The sequence below is a fragment of the Mesocricetus auratus genome, unplaced genomic scaffold (genome assembly GCF_017639785.1).
Source record: "Mesocricetus auratus isolate SY011 unplaced genomic scaffold, BCM_Maur_2.0 Super-Scaffold_100006, whole genome shotgun sequence".
NCBI lineage: Eukaryota > Metazoa > Chordata > Mammalia > Rodentia > Cricetidae > Mesocricetus > Mesocricetus auratus.
In genome coordinates this window covers 97,068,469-97,092,418 of record NW_024429190.1, presented here as the reverse complement: position 1 = coordinate 97,092,418, position 23,950 = coordinate 97,068,469, and the positions used below count along the sequence as shown (strand labels likewise).

The 23,950-nt window shown below is 50.9% G+C and overlaps 1 protein-coding gene across 10 annotated transcripts in view; it reads right to left on the bottom strand.

Annotated features, from left to right (window-relative positions):
• The window catches only part of Ldb3 (LIM domain binding 3), a 65,216-nt gene that overhangs the window by 13,620 nt on the left and 27,646 nt on the right, over nt 1-23,950 (bottom strand). For 4 of the 10 annotated variants that reach the window (XM_040747693.1, XM_040747692.1, XM_013118772.3 and 1 more), the window contains 5 exons: nt 15,844-16,029; nt 12,759-12,904; nt 4,143-4,587; nt 2,567-2,747; nt 1,954-2,074 (listed from right to left, as the gene is read on the bottom strand). In XM_040747693.1, the coding sequence (XP_040603627.1) occupies nt 1,954-2,074; nt 2,567-2,747; nt 4,143-4,587; nt 12,759-12,904; nt 15,844-16,029 (1,079 nt within the window). Of the gene's footprint in view, nt 1-1,953; nt 2,075-2,566; nt 2,748-4,142; nt 4,588-12,758; nt 12,905-15,843; nt 16,030-22,137; nt 22,784-23,950 lie in introns of those variants that run through there. The other 6 variants (XM_040747695.1, XM_013118773.3, XM_013118774.3 and 3 more) reach the window with 2 other exon arrangements.

Sequence of the window (23,950 nt, the reverse complement as noted above, 5' to 3'; positions counted from 1 at the left end):
TTTGTTTACATGTACATCTGCACATTGGGAGAAGGCATTGGATCCCTAGACAGCTGTGAGCAGCCATGTGGTTGCTGGGAATTGAACTCAGAACCTCTGGAAGAACAGCCAGTGCTCTTGATCACTGAGTCATCTCTCCAGCCCAAGATTTTTAAAGTTTACTATTACTATTTTAGTGTGCAAGATTTATGCCATGGAGCATGTATGCAGGTCAGAGGACAACTTTGTGGGGTTGGCTCTCTCCTTGTACTTCATGTGGATTACAGGAGTCAAATTTAGCAGCCAAGATCTCATGGCACCTTTACCCACTGGGCCATCTGCTTAGGGTTTTTGAGGACAGAGATCTCACAGAAACTGATATACACTAAACACTCAATATATGTTACAGTTAAAAGATGAACAGAAAACAAACAAAAAATGGTTCAACAAGCCTTATTAAATAGTAATTTCCTTCCCTTATTATTTTTTCACGAATTTGTTCTTAAAACAGCTTGAATCTACTTCTGGAAGTTTTAGTCTTGCTTACTGATTGATTTTTCTATTTTAAACTTGATTTCGTGTGATCTGGGGGCTCTCCTTTAAAAATTGATAGCACAGACAGGACTAATACTATGCTTTGTTTTGGTTTGGTTTTTTGAGACAGGGTTTCTCTGTGGCTTTGGAGCCTGTCCTGGAACTAGCTCTTGTAGACCTGGTTGGTCTTGAACTCACAGAGATCCACCTGCCTCTGCCTCCCAAATGCTGGGATCAAAGGCGTGCGCCACCAACACCCAGCCTAATACTATGTTTTAAAGATTTATTTATTTAATGTATATGAGTGCTCTATCTGCATGTATAAGGGAACATCAGATCCTAGTATAGATCATTGTGAACCAACGTGTGGGTGCTGGGAATTGAACTCAGGACTCTGGAAGAGCAGCTAGTGCTCTTAGCCACTGAGCTATCTCTCCAGCCTTAATACTATTTTTTAAGCATTAGCATTTTCCTCATTTATTCTACAAAATGAGATGATCACTAATAATCTGCCTCCCTGGTTTTCCTTGTCTGATTTTCTGGTGCTTCTATGTCAGTCTTCAAGTCTATGCTCCCCTTATCGGGCAGGCTGTGAAGGAAGGGGGCAGCCCCCTCCTCAATCCCCCACATGTTACAATAGCATATTACACTGCTAGATGCAGAGAGATTGCTGGGCATTGGTGGCGCACGCCTTTAATTCCAGCACTCGGGAGGCAGAGGCAAGTGGATCTCTGAGTTCGAGGCCAGCCTGATCTACAGAGCAAGTTCCAGAACAACTTCCAAAACAATACAAAAAAAAAAAAAAAGATACAGAGAGATGGAAGGAACCCTGAAAAGCACCACAGGTAGGGAGGGAAGGGCACTGAGTATCCCATGCCTTGGTCCCTCCCTGCTTCTGTCCTCAAATCAGCTCTACCAGGCAGGTGGTTAGCAGCCTCAGGGTTACAAAGCCATCTCAGGGTGGAGCCAGGAATAGCGCCTAGGATGACATCTAGAGCTAAGGCCCTTTTCACACTAGATCCGGGTTTCCAAGCCAACACAGCCTGAAAGGTTTATGGAACAATGTGTGACTCAAATGTTGGAAACATGGAAGGGAGCAGAGACTGGTGTATGAATGCATTGTAACTCTCACTCCTTTCCCCCCGAAAGCTGAAACCAAATGAGCAGGGGAAATAGTTCAGCTAATGTATAACAGCATGATTCAGCCATTGAACACAAAATCGGGAGCTCCTGTGAGGCCCTGAGTGTGAATCCCAGTACCGCACAGGAAAGGGAGCACAGAAGACCCCCATCTTCCCGCTGACAGTCGGGTGTGAGCGGACATAGACAGGGAGGGCTTGGATTTCTATGCCTGCCTGTCATCCCAGGTGGGACATGGTACAAGGTCCTCCAGCACGGTGTCATGCTGCGTCCTACCTGTCCCGTGCCTCACACGCCCACCTTTCTCGCAGTATGGCTCTCCATCCTCCATGTGGAAGAGGCTGTTTCCAAAGGGTTTCTTGCAGGCTGCGCAGACGAAGCAGGTCGTGTGCCATGTCTGTCTGAGAGCGTGCATCACTTCCTGGAGGAAAGACTCTGAGTTCAGGACAGAAAGTTTCCCAGGAGAAAGGGAGCTAGGCTTGGCTTCTGTACCAGGCCTGGCTGCTGTTGAGTAGTCTAGGAACGGGGCAGGAGGGCTCACAAAGCAGGTGCCGGGGAAAGGTGGAGAAGGGAGGTCCTGTTGATTAGGGCCACTTTGCCAAAAGGACACTGAGAGTCAGGGCCACAGGCAGATGAGCCGTGAGGTCAGGCTGTGATGCGAGAAGCTGCTTTTCAGAGCCCCAGCACTATTTGGAGCTGGTGGCGTATGTGTATACCATTGTCTGCCTAAGTTAGTTAGTTCCCCGGTTCAGAAGTTAGTGGCGAACCGATTCCATCCTAGGATGGAAGCGGACTTGTTTTCTACGTCAGCAGCCGCTTGTTGGTAGTGTTTCTCAGTGGGACCCCAAAATGTTAGGGGAAGGGAGGGAGTCAGTGCAGTTGGGGTCAAAGGAGAGAGGTGCCGCCCACTCACCCCCATGATCTTGGTGTTGCACTTGGCACAGAGCGGAGCAAAAAACTGCTCATAGCACCTCTCACAGTAAACATTGTTCTGCTCCTCCACGAAGCACACGTCTGCCAGGGAGTTCTTGCAGTAGGCACAGTTGAACTCTTCCGGGTGCCAAGAGCGGCCCATGGCTACCAGAAAGGGGCCCCTGACACGACAGAGAAGAGCATTAAAGAGAACCCCAGAAATTAGAGCCAGATATGTTAAGAACCCTAACAATATTCATATATTTACCTAGTAATGTCCACTTTGAGGATTGTTCTAATGAAATAGCAAGCAGTTCTGAGGAAGTTCCATGCAGGAAGATGTTTATTGTCACGTCAGTAACAATAAACAGAACCAGAAGATGGGACATGGTGGCACACACCAGCACTTGGCAGGCAGATCTCTAAGTTCAAGGCCAGTCTAGCCTACACAGTCAGTTCAAGGATAGCCAGGGCTACACAGTGAGACTCTGTGATAAAGGAACACACATTTCAAAACCTAACAAACAGAACCCGGAAGCAATCCAAATATCTACCACAGAGGACTGCATAAACGTCACAGTTTACTCAGCTTTTCACAGGTTATTCTGAGAGCAATGATGATGGTGTCTTACCCTTATTAAACTACTGTGTGGTAGATACTCTTCAAGAATAATCTTACATTTGTTAATATATTTAACCCTCATAACAATTCTTTGAAGGAGGAACTATTATGATGCCTGGTTATAAGTAAAGAAAACAGAGACATGGGTAGGCCAAGGAACTCATTCAAGGTCATAGGACCAGGAAGCAGTAGACCACAAATACTAATCAGTTTCCGATTAGTATTCAGAATACTGGAACTGTCAGAAAACCTCATGTTCTAACTTTTTCAGTTCTGTGTTTCCCAGTTCTCCTCATTTTGTTTCTGTTTTGGGGACAGGATCTTACTTTCTAGCCCTGGCTGTCCTGGAACTAGCCTTTAGAAGCACCTAGCTTTGAACTTACAGAGATATGCCTGCTTCTGCCTCTCTAGTGCTGGGGGCCAAAGGTGTGCACCACCATGCCTGGCCTCTGCTTGTTTCTTAAAGATTTTCACATATGGAAGCACATACCACACACATACACAGACATACAGCATTTAACAGCACGGTCTGAGACCCCCGACTTCTGAGGGACATAACTTGCTTTAATTTCAGTGAAGTGTCTATCAGACCCATAAGAGGCATGGGACTGTCTGTGGAAAGATCCAGAAGCAACTCTATAGGAAAGCTGGGTCAAAACCAGCACTGTCACCCAGCTTGCAATGTGCTCAATAAACCTACTGACAGCAAGGCTGAAGATTCCCAGAACCCAGCCTTAGCCCAAGGGGGAGCTCCTGGCATCAGGCACCAAGCTGGGAGCTTCACCCACTTACCTCATGGAATCCTCCCAACTCCCCAGAGATGTGGGTGTCACACAGGTATGGAAGCTAAAGCTCATAGAGGCAAGTCAGAGGGACCTGAGGCTGCCCTGTGGGGCTGGCCTTTTGCCTATATCTGCTCTCCCTTCTGCCACCCCTCCCATACCAAAGCCTGTACCTGATGACATTGTTGCAGTGGCCACAGAGGGGAGTCCGGCTGCTAGCTGGGAAGCGCTCAGCTCTCTGGAAGGTGCCCCTGGCAAGAGGGGTCACCTGTGGACCTGTTGGGTTGTAGGCTGGAGCTCCCCGGGGCAGGGTCTGCTTGCTGACAGAGGTGGTGCTCTTTCCAGGAGCAAACTTCTGAGAGAAGCTGTCATCAGTCACCCAGGGTGGGCGGCTGGTGGACTCTGCAGGGCCCCCGCTGTAGGCTGCCGATGGGGCAGGGTTATAGTTCGGGGCAGGTGAGGGGGTATAAGCCGGTGCAGGGGAAGGGGTATAGGTGGGTGCAGGGGAAGGGGTATAGGTGGGTGCAGGTGAGGGGGTATAAGTAGGAGCAGGTGAGGGGGTATAGGGAGCTGGACTGTAATTGGCTCCTGGGGATGGGCTGTAGGTAGATGCAGGCACTGCAAGCCAAAAACACCCAAAGAATATGTGTTAGGAATTCATTCTCCCTTATCTGTCACCCCAGCCAGAGAACCATAAAAGATACGCTTACTATTGGAACAGTATAACTCCAGTTGAGAAAGGAGAGGTGTTCGAGTGTGTGTGTGTGTTGTAGAGGGAAATCAGGGACTCAAGTACACTAAGCAAATGCACTACCACTAAGCTACAGACCTACAGGCCTGAACTTCTTAGTGAACCAGATTTTAATTCAGCAAGAAACAAGGGTAGCAGCAGAGCCCTGGGGAGCTAACACAGGCCCCAGAAGGGATGCAGCTATAAATATTGTGGCTGTTCAGGGTGGGGTTCTGCCAAGCCTTGGCTGCCCTGGTCCAATAAAAGATGGGGAGCAAGGATAGGGAGTATCTGGGACAGGAAGTGAACCCCACAAAGCTATCCGCCCATGAGGGCGGGGACATGTAAACTGACACAGGTAGATATAAAAGGAAGTGAAAGGATAATTGGGTAATGCAGCCTGGAATGGAGGATGCTTTCAGGGGTGCCCTGGATGGTGGTCTGGCTTCCAGACATCCCAATCATAATGAGTTTGTTCTACCTGTAACTAGTCTAGTCTTCAAGAGAGAGCAGATGTCCAGGAAGCTGGGTTCTCAGGTTCATGTTTCATGGATAGCTACTATCACTGTCTTGAAAAAAGTTTGACTTGATTTGTGCTGGGAAGAAATTCTGTCTTGATTTGAGAGGTCCCTACCTAGGGGACCTAGGCAGAGGTGTGAGCACCATGCAGCCCAGGTCCAGCTGCTCAGTTGGTCCCTGACTGTCCCTGCCAGATACCCTGCGCTCCTAGATCACCTTGGAGCAAACTGAGTACACAAGACACCCTAGAGATTACCATTAGGGATTACCATTAGGGATTACCATTAGGGACAAGATTGCACTGCACTTCCCCGAAACCTCTTGCCTGCCTTCACTGAGGGCAGAGAAATTGAGTTCATCACACAGAAGGGGCATCACAGTTGCTAACACAAAGCACTCTGCCAGGGCTCTCAGACCCCAAGATTTTGCTATAGAGATCCCCACAGCTGAGACGTCTGTGTGTCCTGAGCTCATGGTCCAGCCAGTTCTCTGGCTGTAGCAAAGGTGGTTCTAGAAGCCTCACCTCTGCTTCCAGTCTCTATTTTACCCACTGGGGAGCATTTCATGATAGCCTTCCTGCCCACATCCAAGTCAGCCCTGGGGGGGATGGATCATACTGAAGCAGCTCTCTCAGGATCACCGCTGGTCTCAGAACCATGGCCCTGTCTGGTCTCCTTTTCCCATCTGGCTCCCTGAGCCATCTTGGGTAGCACCAACTCTATGCCTATTATTCCCAGATGACTGGCACTTCAGACCTGGGAAGTGCAGAGCTTCCATGCAACACTTGCTAAAGGATGGCTAGGGCTGTGACTATGGTGACAGATGGTTAGCATGTAAAGCCTTGCACAGCCCTGCCCTAGAGTCATCTTGGGAGTGATACTGGCTCCCAAAGGTAGATTCTCCACCTGGAATCTTCCTCCCACTTACAACGTGGGTGAGGCACATAGCAGCAGGTCGGACAACTGAGTCAGATTCTGTATTATTGCCTTTTATATTGGAGGGCAGGAGAGCCCAGAGGAAGCAGCAGAGCAAGACACCAGACCTTCCTGAACTCCAAGCTGCCTCTACAGAAAACACAGATCGAATTTCTGTTGGTGTATAACATCATGGAGAAGTCACTTCTAACCCCCAGAGGACACCTGTGCTCTGCAAGGAAGCATGGCCATTAAAAGCCCTAATCTGAGGCTTGGGACTCGGTGGTTAGAGCAGTTGCCTAGCATTTTTGAGATTCTTGGCTCCATCCCTAGCGCCCCTCCCTCAGAAGAGCCTTGGCTTTACACTCTAGTCCTAAGACTTTCTAGCTGTGTGTCCTTGGGTAAATAAACTCTTTAATCATTGTGGGCCTGTTTCTTTGTCTAAAAAATGGTATTCGAATTATTGTAAGGATTAGGGAAAAGAAGAAATGTAGGGCTTAATTTAATACCTGAAACAGTGTATGTGTGTGTGTGTGTGTGTGTGTGTGCGTGCGTGCATGCAAGTGTGATTGAGAATGGCAGGGACAGTAGCATCTGAATTTCAAGGTTGGAATGTTCTATCGGGTTCATCTCAAGGCCTCCTAGTTGTCACGTGGAGAGCCCTGAGCGGGTGTACTGGAGGATGGTAGTGGGGAGGGGGTGTGATTCTCTGAAGTCAGATTGCCAGGAATTGCACCTATTTTCTGGTGATGGAATGAGCGATGTCCTGCCTACCTCATGGGGTGTGGTGGCAACCTACAGGAGTGACACAGCACATGCATTTTGAAGAGCTGTAAATCCCAAACGCAAGGTGTTGTCACCCACTTCAAGAGTGTTGCCTTGCTTCCTAGGGTCCGGTGGGCCTCAGAATGCTAGGGTCGAGGGTCACATTGGGGGCACTGTTAAGAGAAAGAGTGGGGAGAGGCTATCCCACAGAACTTCAGAACAGCTTCAGGCCTCTTTGGTACACGTGGGGCTCTGTGTAAGTCATGACTTCCTTTCTCTTTCCATTTCATTTTTCCTATTGGCCTTTTGCTTCTTCCTGTTTTATAAACCACAGTCCTCTGGTAAAAATGATTATAAGCAGATGGTGGTGGCCCACGCCCTTAATCCCAGCTCTCTACGAGTTCGTGGCCAGCCTGGTTTACAGAGCGAGTTCCAGGACAGCCAGAGCTACACAGAGAAACCCTGTCTCAAAAAAAAAAAAAAAAAAAAAATGGTGGCTATGACATGAGCACTATTATTTGCTTGATTTTTTTTTTTTTCTGAGACAGAGTTTCTCTGTGTAGCCCTGGTTGTCCTGGAACTCAGAGATCTACCTGCCTCTGCCTCCCAAGTACTGGGACTAAAGGAAAGTACTATTACATCTGGCCAAGCCTTTTGTATTTTTTTTTTACATGTAGCCCAGGCTGGCCTGGAACTTACTGTGTATTCAGGTTAGCCTCCAAAGTTCAGTCACTGATCCTTGTGCCACAGCCTGTTGAGTGCCAGATTACATGCATGTGCCCCACCCCTGGCTCTAAAAGGGATTATGAACAAAAGCCCTATGGTGTCCAAACCATGGCCTTACATGGTCTCTAAGCACCTGAAATGTTGTTACTCTAAATTCAGATGCACTATTAAGAGTTAAAAATTTGGAGATTTAATGAAATAATATAAATCATCTCAGTAATAATGATCTTATATTGATCATATGTTAAAAATTATTTGTTTATTTCTTTATTAAATGTGAGCAGATGTTTGCCTGCATGTATGTCTCTGTACCACTCACATGCCTGGTACCTGGGGAGGCCAAAAGAGGGTGCAGATCCTCTGGAATCGGGGTACAGATGCTTGTGAGCTGGTGGTGGGCCCTGTGGAAAACCAGCTAGTGCTCTTGACCAAGGGTCCCCATATGTTAACCAGACTGATGACCTCCTGACCTTCCTGTCTCAGCTTCTCACACAGCTAGCACACACCAGTACACTGTCCAGCTCTAAAACATTTTTAAATATACCGAGCTGCCCAGCGGTTAAGAGCATGTACTCTTGTAGAAGACTGGAGTTGGGCTCCCAACACTCAGGTCTTGCAACTCTTAACTACCTTAAACTCAGGCTTCACGGATTCCACACCCTCTTCAGGCCTGCGTAGGCACCTGCACTCAAGTGCACATAACCACACAGCACACACACACACACACACACACACACACACACACACACACACACACACAGGGACTGAAGGTATTGCTCTGGAGAGATGACTCAGCAGTTAAGAGCACTGGCTACTCTTCTGGAGGACCTGGGTTCAATTCCCAGCACACACACACGGCAGCTCACAACTGTAACACCCTCACATACACACACACACACACACACATACACACACACACACATACACACACACAGGGACTGAAGGTATTGCTCTGGAGAGATGACTCAGCAGTTAAGAGCACTGGCTACTCTTCTGGAGGACCTGGGTTCAATTCCCAGCACACACACACGGCAGCTCACAACTGTAACACCCTCACATGCACACACACACACACACACACACATGCCCGCTGTGATGGCATATACCTTTAATCCCAGCACTAGGAGGTAGAGGAGAGGTAGGTGGATCTTTGAGACCTAGGCCAGCCTGGTCTACACAGAGTGTTCTAGGACAATGAAGGCTACATAGAAAAAAACCCTGTCTCGGAAAAAAAATGAAAAAGATTCCCTGAAAATTTCATATGCTGAGCTAAATAAAATGTATTTATATCAGTTTCACCGCTTTCTTTTGCTTTTTAAAAATGTGTTCCGCTTGGATGGCTGCTCCCCTTGAAACAGTGACTGCCAAGGCCTGTTGGCTTTCACAGGGGTGCACAGGATTTTGCTTAACAGTCTACGAGAAGGCAAAATACTTGGGAGTCAACCCTCCAGATAACCTGGAGAGTTTAAGCGGCCCCTCAAAGTCAGACATCTTGCAAACTTCCTACCTTAAACACACCCCACTAGGCTCCAGACCCCTCTAAGCCACTCCGAAAGGCAAACACAGGCTTCAGCAAGCCCCTTTCAAGTAAACCGGGCCTTCGCCCACCTTTGCTGGCCCCCCTCCAAGCACTCCCTCTGCAGGGTGGACATTCTCTTCCTCCCATTCCAGGCCGTCCGACTCCCTGCACCTCCTTCGTTTTCCAAACCCCAACGCAAGGCCTCAGAGAGGAAGGCTGGAATCCCGATCAGGGTTAGCTACCTCCGTTGGCTCGCCTGCCTGGCAGATCCATGGGGAGGGGGATGCAGGGAGCGCAGGGGTCCCCCCATCTTGCCTGCTTCTCCCTTCCAACCTCCCCAATACCAGGAGAGACCTGATATCCCATCCGGGAGCCCCAGGCTGTTGCTATTTCTACGTGACGGAATTAAGCCGGTTCAAATTAGAAGGTGATATTTCATCTCTAATTGGCACGTTCAAAAGGCTCCTATCGCACTCGGCGGCCCGGGACTGTGTAATTAAACAAGGTGATCTGAGTCACTCCGGCCCGGGCTAGGTCCTCTGCTAGCACCCCGGCCGCCGCCCGGCCCGCGGGCCAACGTGGCCGTCCCCGGGCCCAGTGTCCTCCGCCCACTTGGTCAAGCAGGCCCGGGCCCCAGGTGTTCTGGGGAGCGGACGCCCAGCCCCGGCGCCAGAGATAAGATTCCCAGCGCGAACGCCGCCCTGCCTCCGCCAGCAGGAAGCTGCGGCCGGGGATTGGCCGCGTGCGGGCTGCTTGTGCTCGGCGGTGCCCTGGTCCCCGAAGCCCGGCAGCGGAGCGGGGCGCGGACACGCACTGCCCCCGGGCCTGGCAGACTGTCAGCCGCCCCCGGAGCCCGTTGGCAGCCCGGCCTCCCTGAGAAGGAAGGGTGGAGGCAGGCCTCTCCTCTGCTCCAGGCAGGAATGAGTTAACGTCTGCACCGCCTGGGAACCGCGAAGAGGCCTGGGCTCCTGCACGTCTGGCCCGCCTAGGCCGGAGCTGGAGGAGCAGCTGGAAAGCCGGGCCGCCCCCTGGAGGGCCTGCGGAGCACAGGCCAGAGAAGGTGCCGGAAGCCCCGGGCGGTGCTGCCCGGAAAGGTCTTCCTTGGGCAAGCACCAGGTCTCACCTGCACCTGACACTACCCCATCCTCCTGCAAGCTACTTCCCGTGTGTCCAGTCGGCATCTGGGAATTTTCTCGGTCTCCTACTTAGATTTGTAGGCTTCAACCTGTGGCGATTTTGACCTCCCAACTTCCTTTCCTTAGCCCAGAAGTGACAGAGATGGCATCAAGCTGGGGACATCGTTTCATCTGCAGAGACCCCTACTATCTTACTCAAATGAGAAAGTTCAGGTCTCAGAGGTGAGGTAGTTTGCCTATTATGGCAGGCTGGGTGTTCCTCCCAAGCTAAAATAAGTCCTGTCCACACAACTCTGCTGTCGGTGAGCTTTCTACAGCAGGGGGGCTGATTCTGTCTGCCTCTGTCCCACTCAACAAGGGTGTGCTTCCCCAAGCAAGGCTCCCAGAGAAACACTTCCTAGGGTCTCACTCATGAGCTAACAGGGCAGCTTTGGAGGCTAGACTCTGTAAGTGTTGTATTTTACCCCAAGCCTATTTGGCCAGTCCACACGAGTCCTTCTTCTCTGAAATGACCCATGTCTTTTCTAAACATGTCTGTTACTCCCTTCATCAGTTTACCGTAAATGGGATGTGCATGGGAAAGGGGGGGGGCTGTGTGCATAGGGTGAGGGGAGTGGATATTTTGGAAATGACACCTTTCCTTCAATTTTGCTATGAACTGAAAACTGTTCTTTAAAAAGTCTATTAAAACCTGGGTTTGGTGGCACATGTTTATAATCTCAGTACTTGGGAGGTCCAGGCAGGAGGATCAACAGGCAGCCTGGGCTACATGAGCCACCCTGCCAACAAACAAACACACAAACATCTATTATTCAAATGTTTATGTGTGCTGGGCCGTGGTGGCACATGCCTTTAAACCTAGTACTTGGGAGGCAAAGGCAGGTGGATATCTAAGTTCGAGGCCAGCCTGGTCTATAGAGCTAGTTCCAGGACAGCCAGGGCTACATAGAGAGACCCTATCTCAAAAACAAAGCAAATTTATGTGTATAATAATTTTGAGGAGAGAAACACACTTGTATTATAGTGCTAAATGCTAAATTATCATTGCTTTCTATAAATTCAAGATGACAACAACTATATGATGAAGGTATAATGTTTTTTTTTCTTGTTTTGTCTTTCTTTTTCAAGACAGGGTCTGTTTGGGTAGCTCTAGATGTCCTGGAACTCACTCTGTAGACCAGGCTGGCCTTGAACTCACAGGGATCTGCCTGCCTCTACCTCATGAGTGCTGGGATTAAAGGCGTGCACCTCCACTGCCTGGCTATGAAGGTATAATGTTTAAGTGGAAATTATGTGCCCACCTACAATCATATATTGTCTACCCATGGAATGGACACCAAGTGATCACTATGAGAGTACTAACGGCTCATTCACTGTGTGTGCACAGCTGCCAGAGTACAGAATGCAAGCTCATGGCCTCTCTGTCACTATATGATGTGTTCCCTAACGGTCTGCATGCCTGCCTGACGTGTGTGTGTGTGTGTGTGTGTGTGTGTGTGTGTGTGTGTGTGTTAGTAGGAATTAAAATCAGAGGCCTCACACATGCTAGGCACACACTCTACCACCAAGCTGACACCTGTAACCCCTGTTTATTTTCCTACATGTTTGTTGGATGTCTATTCATGGCAAGCCCAAGTCAGGCATATACAAAAGAGAAAATCTGCCACAGCCCTGCCCTCCTAAAGTTCAGGGTCAGAACCCAACAGGAAGAAAGACAGTGACTAGACCCAGGGCTTGGATGTCAAGGGCCTTCCTATAGGCAGAGCCAGAGTACATGGGACCTTCTTCTAACCTGAAAAAAAAATACCCACTAAAGCACCCTTGGATTCTTTGAGCAATGGCTGACTGGAAAGTGGGTCACGCACCAGCCTGAGAACTACTTTGGGCCTAGGAAATTAGAAGACATAGGCTACCTCTCGGCACTGTAAGAAAACTCTAGGCACTGACTGGAAGGGGCCAGAGACAGGACTGCCACCAATGAGTTCTGTCTTGGGTTCACTGTGAGTAGACCCTCTACTGCTATGTCACCTATGCCCCAGCTATCCTGTGTCACCTGAGGAAACCACTTACGATACTGGTTGAGCAGCTTACTCAAAGGACAAAGTGACACAGTAGGCTGGCCTAAAGCCTGGGGCATTTCCCTTATAGCTTCTTGTCCTCCAGTTTAAGGCCGGCCCAGATTCTTGGAGAAACAGCTTTGCGCTTCTGCAATCCTGTTCTCCCACCCCAGCCCTCTTTTCTCTCAGCTTAGTCTGGAAATATCCAGCCATGACTGGCCCTTCCCTAAGAGCTAGATGGCTCCAGCCCTGCCTGGTACAGCCCACCTGTCTTCCAAGGTCAAACACAGGTTGGAAGCCTCCCTAGGATTCTACCCTATCACCGGGGGAGGGAAAGGAGAACTGAGTCTCCGCCTCTTCTGCATCTTGGCCTGGTGCAGTCGACCCTTTGAACCCCCGCCCTCACTTCCCCCGGACTCTCACCTGGCTGGTAGACAGAGGGCCGGATGCTGGCAGTGGTTACGACCCGGGGCTTGGGTGCAGGGGCAGCTGGACCCTCACTGTAGCTGGTGTGGGCAGAAGGTGCTGGAGAGGTGGCTGCCACAGGGCTGTAGGCAGAGGCTTGTGGCCTGAAACCAAGACAGAAGAGTTATAGCAAGAACAGTCTCTGGTACCTAAAGCCACGGCAGGTTTGCTGTCTGATCTCTAGGCAGGACCACGATAGAAACATCCATTGGATTGCTTCCAGAGTCAATGAAGAAGCCTCAGTGTCACAGAGGGGGGAAGCCAGTCCCTGTGGCTAGTGCTGCTGCCTTGGCAAAGAGGGAGGGAAGGCCCCAGCCAGACAAAAAGAACACAGCGAGAGCGCTTCATCCACAGAGGGAATTGTAGCGGTAGGACTGTGGACCAAGGCAGAGGACGAGGGACGGAGATGGAGATGGTCACGGCTACTCTGCTTTGTGGGATGCCCTCCTCATCTCATTCCTTTTTGTTGCTGCTGGAGGAAGCAGTTAGTCTCATGGGAAGAAATGAGGAGTCCCAGCAGCGCCCCCATCAAACCACGATACTTCTTAGACAGTTCCCGCTGCTTCCTCCCATTGGCTCAACTGTCAAGGTCCTAGAGCAAGCAGCCTTTTCCCACGCGTGGCTCAGGGACAAGGGCAGCAAGGAGATGTGTGAAAGTGTCCCAGTTCTTTGCCCTCAGGAAATGCTCAGCTTGGCCTCTCTCTCGGGGGAGCTGACAGCTGCAGGAGCCTCCAGAGTCCAGCAGCTGTTTACTCTTGCCTGGTGCAGTGTTTCTCGTTTCGCTCTTTTGTGAAACCCTTTTCTTCATTTCAAGTTAATGAATATCTTTCTCTTCTTACGCGTTATATATCCTAGAGGGGACACCTGACCATACCCAGCAGATGCGTCATTGGCCGGGTGCTGGAAAACTATACCCCCCCAGCCTTTAGCACCCCTGTTTTTTCCGTCTCTTTCCTATGGCCCATTGGACCTGCTGGGCCACTTGTAGGATGAAGGCCTTCTTGTCTTGGTCTCTGGAAGGGATGGCCCTGGCATATCAACCTGTCAGATTACCTGAGTGGATCCAGGGCAGTCTGGATACTGTCCCAGGCAAGGCAAAGGTAATCTTCAGAGCTGGCATCCCGGACCCTTCCCTTCCCACCACATTTACAGCTAAGGCTCCCCTTGCCCTTCCGTGACTGAATCCCCGTGCCAAGGGCAGAGGAGTAAGAGCGTCGGTGGAGAGGAAGACGCCGTATGCTAAGGGTGCCCGGCTTCTGTGTGACGGGATACGGCTACGGGTCAGTGGGTCATGCCAGATGTTCCCATCCCTGGGGGATACTTTGCCAGTACCCTGGCTTGGCACGGGGAAGGGAAGCAGAAGCTGAAGAGATCTGGAGAAGGGCCGAAATGTACATCCAATGAGCAACTCTAGCTCCAGCTCCTGTTGAACCCACGAGTAAGGAAGGGAGGTGTCGGTGCTCAGAGTGCACTGTCTGACTCCTCCCGGTGTAGCCCAAGGCCCTGTGGGATAGTCCTCTCTGCTCTCTCGGTATGGTAACGAAAAGGAAGAATTCACCCTCATGGGGGTGTCCTGAGGCCATGGGCGGTGAGTGGGCAGGCCCACACGCGGAGGACTGGAGCATGGAGCTGGAGTTTGCCCTTCAGGGAGAGGCAGGGTTGGGGTGAGACTGCTCATGGGCTTCAGCACTGAGCACTTCTCTTTCCCTGTCTGTGCAAACTGGAAGGCTCCCTTCTCCGCATCAGGAGCTTTCTCCCTACTCTGTGAAGGACACAAGACCCTCATGAGAAGGGAGTCCGCAAGGGACCAGGGAGGCAGTTTGTTTAAACATGTTCTAGGAAAATGGGACAGAACCACTCTGGAAGCCAGGACCGGGCTCACCCCCAGCGATTGAGTTGGGCTGGAGAAAGGTTGGGCTTGGCACCACATGGCATGCTGGGAAGCTGCCTCAGGCTGCACTATGGCCCTCTACACCCTGACCCAAAGAGCCATGCTTTCCCTGGGGGCTGGGAAATCTGGGTCCTGACTGAAAACATCTGAGCAGTTTCTGGAAGCCTGGAAAGACACCTGGGACAGCCACTCAGGAGTGACCCACCCAGCCCTCTCTCTTCCTCCCCCCTGCATGCCCCCTTCCCTTGGCCTCTGTTTTGATGGGTGCCCAGGAAGGCAGGCTGAGATGCATGAATTCAAAGTGCTTATTCTTTTTTTTTTTTTTTTTTGGTTTTGTGAGACAAGGTTTCTCTGTGGCTTTGGAGGCTGCCCTGGAACTCACTCTGTAGACCAGGCTGGCCTCGAACTCACAGAGATCCACCTGCCTCTGCCTCCCGAGTGCTGGGATTAAAGGCATGTGCCACCAACACCCGGCCCAAAGTGCTTATTCTAAGTGTTTCATGTATGCGAGGTGTTTTACGGGCAAATCTTTCCAATAATGACCTCAATATACATGTACTTCTTAAGACATCTTAACTGATGAGGAAATAGGTTCAAGGTTAAATCATTTTCTCAAGGCTTCAAATAGTAAAACTCTGCACTGAGAAACTGAGAGATTTAAATCCCATTACTTTAGGGACCTCTGAAGTTCCCACATCAAGAGAAGAAGGGATGAGGCGGTGGGCAAGTTAGTAGCTAAGCTGTCTGACCTGACTAGTTCAGCATTCCTGCCTCCAAGGAGCCTTCCTTGACTACCCCGTGGGGATGGCTACCATCTTCCCCTTCTGGGCCCTAAGAGCAGAGACTGTGCATGGGGTTTCTTCGCTGTGTGTGATGTGTCACTCCTGTTCACATGCACACGTACGTGTGACTTTTATCTGTCACTAGGGATGTTCCCCTGGGGGAGCAGGGCATCAACAAAACTCTCTCATTCATCATGGCTGGTGTACCCCACAAAATACATCCCAACTTCCCTTTCACACTCTGCACCAAGCAGCACCAGCCTTGGCTTCCTTGGAAAACATTGGGGACATGACTATCTGTACCTAGCTGCCCACAAAGAGACTTGCCATCTTTCCCCAGTGTTAGGTCTGTCGTCTGTGGACCCGTTACCTCGGACTCTCCACAGGGCTTGAGGCAGGACCTGCAGCAGAGGCAGCGGCAGCGTGGGCAGCAGCAGTTGTGGCCAGGGTTGGCGAGGCTGCAATGGGAGAGGCAGCAGCGGGCGACTGGGCAGAAGCAGGCAGCAGCGGGGTAGTGGCCTGGCTGGTGCACACTGGAGCATGCTCAATAGGGGTGCTGATGAGGTGGGATCAAAAAGACAACAGGTCATGTGGGCCGCGGGTCGCCGCGGTGTGGGGTAAGAGGGGGTGGGAGGGGGTAAGAGGGGGCGGGAGGGGTGGGTGGAATGTGCCATGTGCTCTACACACAGCAGGATCCAGGTGTGTGTGAGGGCGCATCCTCCAGGTGCTGGGAAAGAGCGCCCCTGAACCCCAGGAGGGCGTGATCAGACCTCAGGGAGGGGCCTGGCAGCATAATCTTGGAGGGATGTTTACCCCTCAGGTTTTCGATGCTTCTTGGTTTTCCTTTCTCAGCCAAGTATAAGGCGGTGGGAAGGCACATTTTTGTTACCTTCCTATCTAGTTTGGCTTCTCCCTACTGTTTGTACATTCAGTCAGGGGCATAAATTACTTCTGGGGAATGATGCTACCTATAGTGTCCCCCTCAAAAGATATCTGAGTGTGAAAGTCCTAGGCTCTACAGCCACAAGAATGTGGGTTTTACCCCAAGGCACTGACGGTACATCCAACTGCAGAAGGACAGAAGCTACCATGGAAAGAAGACCAAGGATACCTAGGCCAGAAGGGGGTAATATGGTCAAGGACAGTTCAGAGATACAGAAATTTGTGCCCCTTTTCATGACATACTCTGAGGAGTGTCAGGACCTGTGGGGAGGGCACAGGCAGACCCTACTGAGCTCATAAATCCTCATGTCACCAGGCAGCCCAGCTGTGCCACACATTTGAGAATGACATGATCATGGTTCTAAGCCCAAGTAGAACTGTAGGCTCTTTCTACTGGAAGTAGAGAAGCAGCCACTCTGCCTGTGTGGAGCAGTATGACCAGGCAGGATGGACATACCCAGCACCAGCACATGCCAGTACAGGTAGACCAGATGTCCATATGCCTCCACCTAAATGCCTGGGTGTTCTGTAAGCCCAGACTGTCCCCAGAACTCATCTAAGAAAACCGATCAGTCAGAGTTACAGATTGACAAGATTAGTTCTGCTCCCTGTGAATGGGACAGAGAATGAAAATTCAGTCATAGGGCTGGAGAGATGACCTGCCAGTAAAATGCTTGTTGCTACCCGGGTGGTGGTGGCACACACCTTTAATCCCAGCACTTGGGAGGCAGAGGCAGGAGGATCTCTATGAGTTCGAGGTCAACCTGGTCTACAAAGCAAGTTCCAGGACAGCCAGGACTCTCTTACAGAGAAACCCTGTTTCAAAAAACAAAACAAAACAAAATGCTTGCTGCTTAGGCACGAGGTCTTGAATTGAGATCCCTAGCATCCACATAAGAAACAAAAAGCCAGGTATAGCAGCCTGAAATTCTAGGACTGGGAAAACTAAGACAAGAGAATCTCTGGGGCTTGCTAGCCAGCTGATCTTCATGTTCGGTGGGATACCCTGTCTCAAAAACTATAAGGTACACAGCAATTGAGGAAGACACTTGACACGGACCTTTGGCTTCCAGGCATATGCACAGAAATGTGGATGTGTAGCCCTTCCCCAACAAGCACTCAGTACAACCCTGACCCTCCCACACACATCGTGAGAAAGTAGAGAAATAGACATCCAGTCCTGCTCCCCCCCACCTTTGTCTCTCCCTTACTCTTTCTAAAGCATTGGTCTCTAACTCCTGCTTCAGCTTCCCCGTGAACCGGGACCACCGGAAGGGCCCACCATCCGCCGCTCATTCTTAGATCTTTGATTGGCATTTCTCTTGGTAACAATAGTGACAGAACCAATGAAATTCCTGCAAGTTGTGATAGCTGCCCCAGAACCATTTATTTACTCACTCTATACTGTGTTTCCATGGTTACGCCTTTCATGTCTCACAACAGCCCCATGTAACAAGTCTAATCAGCCCCATGTAACAAGTGAGAAAAGGGAAACCGAATTCACTTTCTCAAGGCTCTGGAACTTACCCATGAGAACAAAATGACTAATCTTTGTCATTTTGATTTGAAGCCTGAACCAGTGTCTCAGAGAAGAAGAAAGAGACCTTTTCTTGTGCTCGGCCAAGTAGAATCTGTCTCTGATCAGAGGCAGATTCTTACTGGACCCAAGTAACATGTCACCCTCCCCTCTTCCAAGCGCTCCACCGTGTTAGCCCGTTCTTTCCCCTTATCCTCCCAACCTCCCTGGATGATTAGGGTTCTAGATCCCTGGAGACAAGGAACCTGGGGTCGAGGGACATTGCCTCTCTGGTGAAACATCACATAGCTAGGTGGTACACACCAGTTATCCCAGCTTTTGGGAGGTTTTGGTGAGTTTGAGGCCAGCCTGGGTTGCATACAGTGAGTTCCAGGACAACCTGGGCTATGTCACGAGACCCTGTCTCAAAACAAAACAAACAGAAAATATCACAGAACAGCTTGTTGTGTGATAGTTTGTTGAGTTTGGAGTGGGGTTGAGTCTAATTTCTAGCAAGTTCTCCGGTAGTGCTGATGTGGTTGGTCTACGGACCACACACATGGAGCAGCGAGTTGTTAGATATCTCTGTCTGTCTCAGACAGGAATGCAAGGAAGCCACAAGATGCTTACCAAAGCATCTCCTAACTGGTCTCCATGCAGTGAAAAAGGAAACGGGTACAAAACTGAATACAAGGGGTTGAGCTGGAGAAGGGGTAGAGTTCTGGCTGGCTATCCCAGAGTAAAGAGGACATTCCAATAGGCAAGGGTGCTACCTACGCTTGCCCAGGACTTTCATGGCTTAGTTGTCAGAGGGGAGGCCTTGGGCAGTGCTGTCTTTGACTCTTCTATGAAGCTGCTTGTCCATCTTCTGTGAGCTCCTGAAAGCTGTGCTGACTGTGTGGCTGCCCCAGAGAAACTGTAGACCTTGAACCTGCCATGCTGGCTGTTTGAGGCCTCCTCACAGGGTGGCCAAGTATGGGACGGCTTAGGATGACACACTGTTCCCTCCCTGGTCCCATCCCACGTTTCCAGTGAACCACTGGAAACTGAAGACCCTGCACTGGATGAGAGTAATAGGACAGGCTGGGCAGAGAAGACATTGGCTGTCTCTCCCCTTTGTTCCGGTGTGCTACCAGCCCAGCGTATCTGCAGCTCTCCCTTGCAACAGTCCCAAACGAACCCTGGATTTCAGGCAATGGACTTGGAGCTGGATGTAGGCCCCAGAAAAAGTCGCCATTGACCATAGGGCTGGGACAAAGGTCACCATCAGGGGCTGCTACTCTCAGCTCTCGCTGAGTGCGTCCTATCTAGGGTCACTCTCGGCAGTCACCAGGGCCTAGAGAGGGGAGAAGAGACATCAAAGTGCATCCTGAAGGTTCTTGAGTTCTTGTTCCAGGTCAATTTCTGCATGAAGATCCATGAGTCTCCAGAAATTCCAAAGCATGTACCAGCAAGCAAGCATTGCAGAGACCTTACATAGCCTTGACTTTAGTCCTAAAGAGAGTGCCCATGAGATCACCCCGGCCTGGTCTACAATCCCACAGCTGCTTCCCGACTTCGTCATAGATTTTAAATTTTTTTTAAAAAGTTTTGGATGTTGGGTCTAGAATCCAGGGCCTTATGTATGTGCTAAGCACTCTCTACCCCTTAACCCACAATTCAGTTTAAACACCTAGTTAAAAAAAAGACACAAGAAAACTAGACTTGGAGGCTCATGTCTGCCTAAGGGAGAGTGTGACCAGATAGAACTGTCTAGCTGGAGTTCGTCTTACAGCCTGTGTCTTCCTCTATCTGGGAGGTGTCAGGGTGGCCCTTGGTGGTGGGAATGGGAGATCTGCTTACGTCGTCGTGGTTGATGGCTGTGGTCTGTCTGGGACAGAGGGTGCTGAGACTAGTGGAGGTGACAGGTCTTGGGATTTGTGGTCCCTGGACTCGGGCTGGGGTCGCTGGTAATAGTGTACTATGATCGCTCCCTGTGGTGGGAAAGGGATTTACCATGATCAGTATGTCAGGGCTGCCTGTTAGCTAAGACAGTGAAGTGTGACGGTTTCTGTTGATTGGGTGATGAGAGAATACCATTCAGGTGTTGGCGATACAATTATTTATGCTGCCATCCCCCTGGACCACATCCTATCTTTCATCCTGGTGACTATAGCTCAGGGGAGTTCAGCTATGCCACTTTGTAACAAGTTCAGGGCACCCATTGCACCGTGGTCTTTGGGAACGCTGCCTATGAGCTGCAGTGGGAATAGTGCCCTGCAAACTTTTCCCATTCCAATTTGACTCAAATCTATTCCAAACCCCACAGCCTGGAACTCTGTATGTGGATCCCAGCTCTCTATGACTGGGGCAGTCCACTCATCCGGATCAAAAGGATCATACTGGGATCCCCCATGCCTTTCTTTGCCTCAGTATCTCTGTGGCCTCAGATTAAGCAGTCTGCCCAGGGGCTGGAGAGGTAGCTCAGCCGTTAAGAGCACTGGCTGCTCTTCTGGAGGTCCTGAGTTCAATTCCCAGCAACCACATGGTGGCTCACAACCATCTGTAGTGAGATCTGATGCCATAAAGATAAAACAGTGAGGACATAATAAATAAATAAATCTTTAAAAAAATCAGCCTGCCCAGAGGCCCTATCTATACATACCCCATCCCTCAAGACCCAGAACACTAACCTCTTCTTCCAGGAGGCCTCATTTCACCCCCCCAGTTAGAGGAACTCCGCCCTCTGAGTCCACAATATTAACCTCGTGTTGTGGTTACAGTTACATTGTCCCTTTCTGAGTCTGTTAACATTGATGATAGTCAGGAGCCTCCCTCACAGACATGGGTACCAAGTGAGGAGAGTTCTATTTACTATGTGGGCCCTTGGCCTGGAGCTGTGCAAGGTGCTGCTCACAGTGGCCTAGAGGAGCCGAGAGACACAAGAACACTTTAGTGCTTTAACTAGTCGGCTCCAAGAGAGCACCAGCAGTCTCGGGACTGACGACAAGAAGTTCTGAGTCCAGCAACCTGGAGTGATCACCTCAGGTCCTTTCCCATCCACAGGATGCCCACTGCCTGGGACCACTACTACCTGTCTGTGTCCGGCTGCCTCCTATCCTAACCCTGCTCTGGGACCTCGCAAGTCATCAGTCTAAATATGGGCGCATTCCTGCTTGCCTAGCTGAAGGTAGACATCGCTTGCCCTCCCCAGGTGTATCCTCCAGACAGGATGACGATTGTTTGGGCTTGCCCTGGCCCTGGCATCAGGCTGTTAGAAGGAAGGGGTAGGAGGCTAAGGAGAACAGACTGGTAGAGAGAGTAGGGGGAACATCTCAGGGGTGGAGAGGAGAGAGCAGCTTCCCTAGCTGGCCATTCTGGGTGAGCATGTCAGAGAGAAAGTATTTTCAGACAGCAGGGATGGAAAGAGGGTTTGACCATCCAGCCTCAGAGGAGGTAGGGCATCCTGAGGGGGGAGGAGGTAGGGCATCCTGAGGGGGGAGGAGGTAGGGCAGCCTGAGAGTTGGTCCTCTGTGCCTCCTTCATTTCCTTCATTTTCCCCAGTGACAGTGTCCTTATGTTCTTAGCCTATGATTCCATGTATCGAGGAACCGGGTCATTTGCTGGGCAGGTAGGCAGAGTGTTGGCTTTAAAACAAGTCAAGGCTTTTCTGATTAGCTTGGCTAAATGCTACAGAATAGCAGAAGGCCTCAGGTGGAGCCAGAGCAAGACCCAGCCTTCCCCTACACTCCCGTCACCAAGACTCAGCTAGGTCCTCCATCTCCCTGTCTCAAGCCCCCACTCCCATCTTCTGGGCTTCCCTGTAAACTGTCCATTGTCTAGGTGTGCCTATCGGAGTACTCTCAGGCCACCGGGACAATGTTGAACGTGAGTACCCATGGCGTGGGTGAAAGGCTTTTTCCTGCCGGTGAAGGAAGATGGCGCCACCTGTCGTTCATAGCTGAGTGTAGAGGGAGAGGCCACAATCCTGGGGCAGCCCCATGCGCACTGCCCTGGGAGAGGCAGGCCACTCGGTGTGGGTCCCTCACCCTGGCACCCTTAGCCTGGGTTATAGGAAAGCCGCAGTGAGCAGGGCTGCCCTGGGCCTCACCTGCTGGGTGCTAACTACCCCTGTCTCTCTGCCCTAGACACTGTCCTTGAAGGCCCTCCCAAGGGGGGGCGGTGCAGGGCACACACGCAGGCACAGCATGATTGGGGCTTGGTTGGTTCATTTCAAATCCTCTTTATTTCAAAACAAGCATGCTCGTATGTACATGAGAGAGAACTATGAAGCCAGCACACAGGTACAGAGAGGAGGGTACCCACCCGGGACCTGATCTGCAGCCAACGTGTTCCAGGTGAGTATCAGGCCAGGTGCTGAGGGGAGCTGGGGGAGCGGGCAAATGAGCAGTGGCTACTCTGTTCCATTGCTCGACAGTGTCAGGCCAGCAAAGCCTGCTGTGTCCTCTCTGGACTACAGCTAGGGATTTGCAGAAGGGGTGTTCAGAGGCTCGGCTTGTGGGACCTGAGATAGTCTCCCTGGGCAGGGGATTGGAGAGGCAGGAAGGAGGTGCTGAGTGCCCGGCACTGGCCCCAGCTGCCAACTCTGGGGTGGGCAAAGAGCAGGAGTGCTATTGTTGGCTACCAGAGGTGCCACCCCCCCCCCCGCACAATCATTTATTATCAAGCATCACCATGGGGCTCACATGCCAGATCTGTGGGGGGAGTGGCAGGGGGGTCCAGCCTGCCTTGGGCCAGGGGATTCCAGGCAGCCTTTTAGCTTTTAACATTAAGGATTTGGGCTGACAGGCCATGGTGCCAGTTGCGCAATTTGGCAAAACGTGGGCTGTTACGTTCCGTTTCAAACCTTTCCCTGTGGCACAGAGACAGAGACAGAAAGAGAGAGACAGAGACAGGGACAGAGAAAGAGAAAGAGAAAGAGAAAGGGAGGGAGAAAGAGAGGGGTTAGGGGACATGTCCACTATATCCCTGCCTGAAGCTGGGGTGGGATGAACAATGCCATCCTTGGGGTACTTACTCTCCAGAGGGCAGGCTTGGGTTGGACGGGGCAAGAGTCCTGGGACACAATGGAGGGACTGAGGTCCCTGCCTTGGCTTGAAAGGAGACGTATAGAATAGGGGCCTGGTTAGAGGGCCAATGGGCAGAGTGGGCAAAGGGAGGCGGGCTCCCTGGCCCATGTGGCTGTGGCTGGGCAGAGCTGCTTTGGCTGTGGGCCTCTTGGAACTGAACGAAACAGGCAGGCAGTCTCTGTCCTCTAGCTGGGCACCAAGAAGGGACACTTAACTTCTATGATGAGGACTGGTCATTAGTCCTGTCACCTCCCTGTACTGCCTGGCATTCTCCACCTTCACCATCTCCAGAAAGAAGCCTTCACACGCTACCCAGGGTTCCTGCAGGCCCAGGCCTGAGACTAGCCCAGGCCTACCCCAGTTCACAAGCACACACGCATACTCGCTGCCGCCGAAGGTACAGAGGAGCAGGACCCGCTATCTCCTGTCAGTGGGACCTCTGAGAGGCCCAGGTGAGGGTGCAGTGCAGACACCCAGTGGCCAGAATGTAGAAAAGGAAGAGGGCGTGGCAGGAAAGGCCAGCCGATGATGCCGGGATCCCAACCCTCCTGGGAGAAGGGCCTCTAATACCTCCATAACCCAGGTGCTGTGGCAGGGACCACATCTAACCATAAACTCAGTGCACTCAACCTGAACAGAGACACAGTTTAAAAAAAATGTAGTGCCGGCATCGTCGTCCAGAGGTAGCACTGTGAATATGTACTAACTAAATCAAAATCAAAATCTAACTGGTATGTCCACATCATGGGATACTACTCAACAGTCAAAAGGAACAAATGACCTACAGGCTGAGTAACCTTGATCCAAAATGCAAGGGGCAGAACTGTTTTGAATTTTGGATAATTTTGGAATATTTGCAAATATTATATCTCGGGGACCTGACATAACATTCATTTATGTGGCGTAAGCACTTTCTACACAACTTGAATGCAATATTTTTATGAGACCCA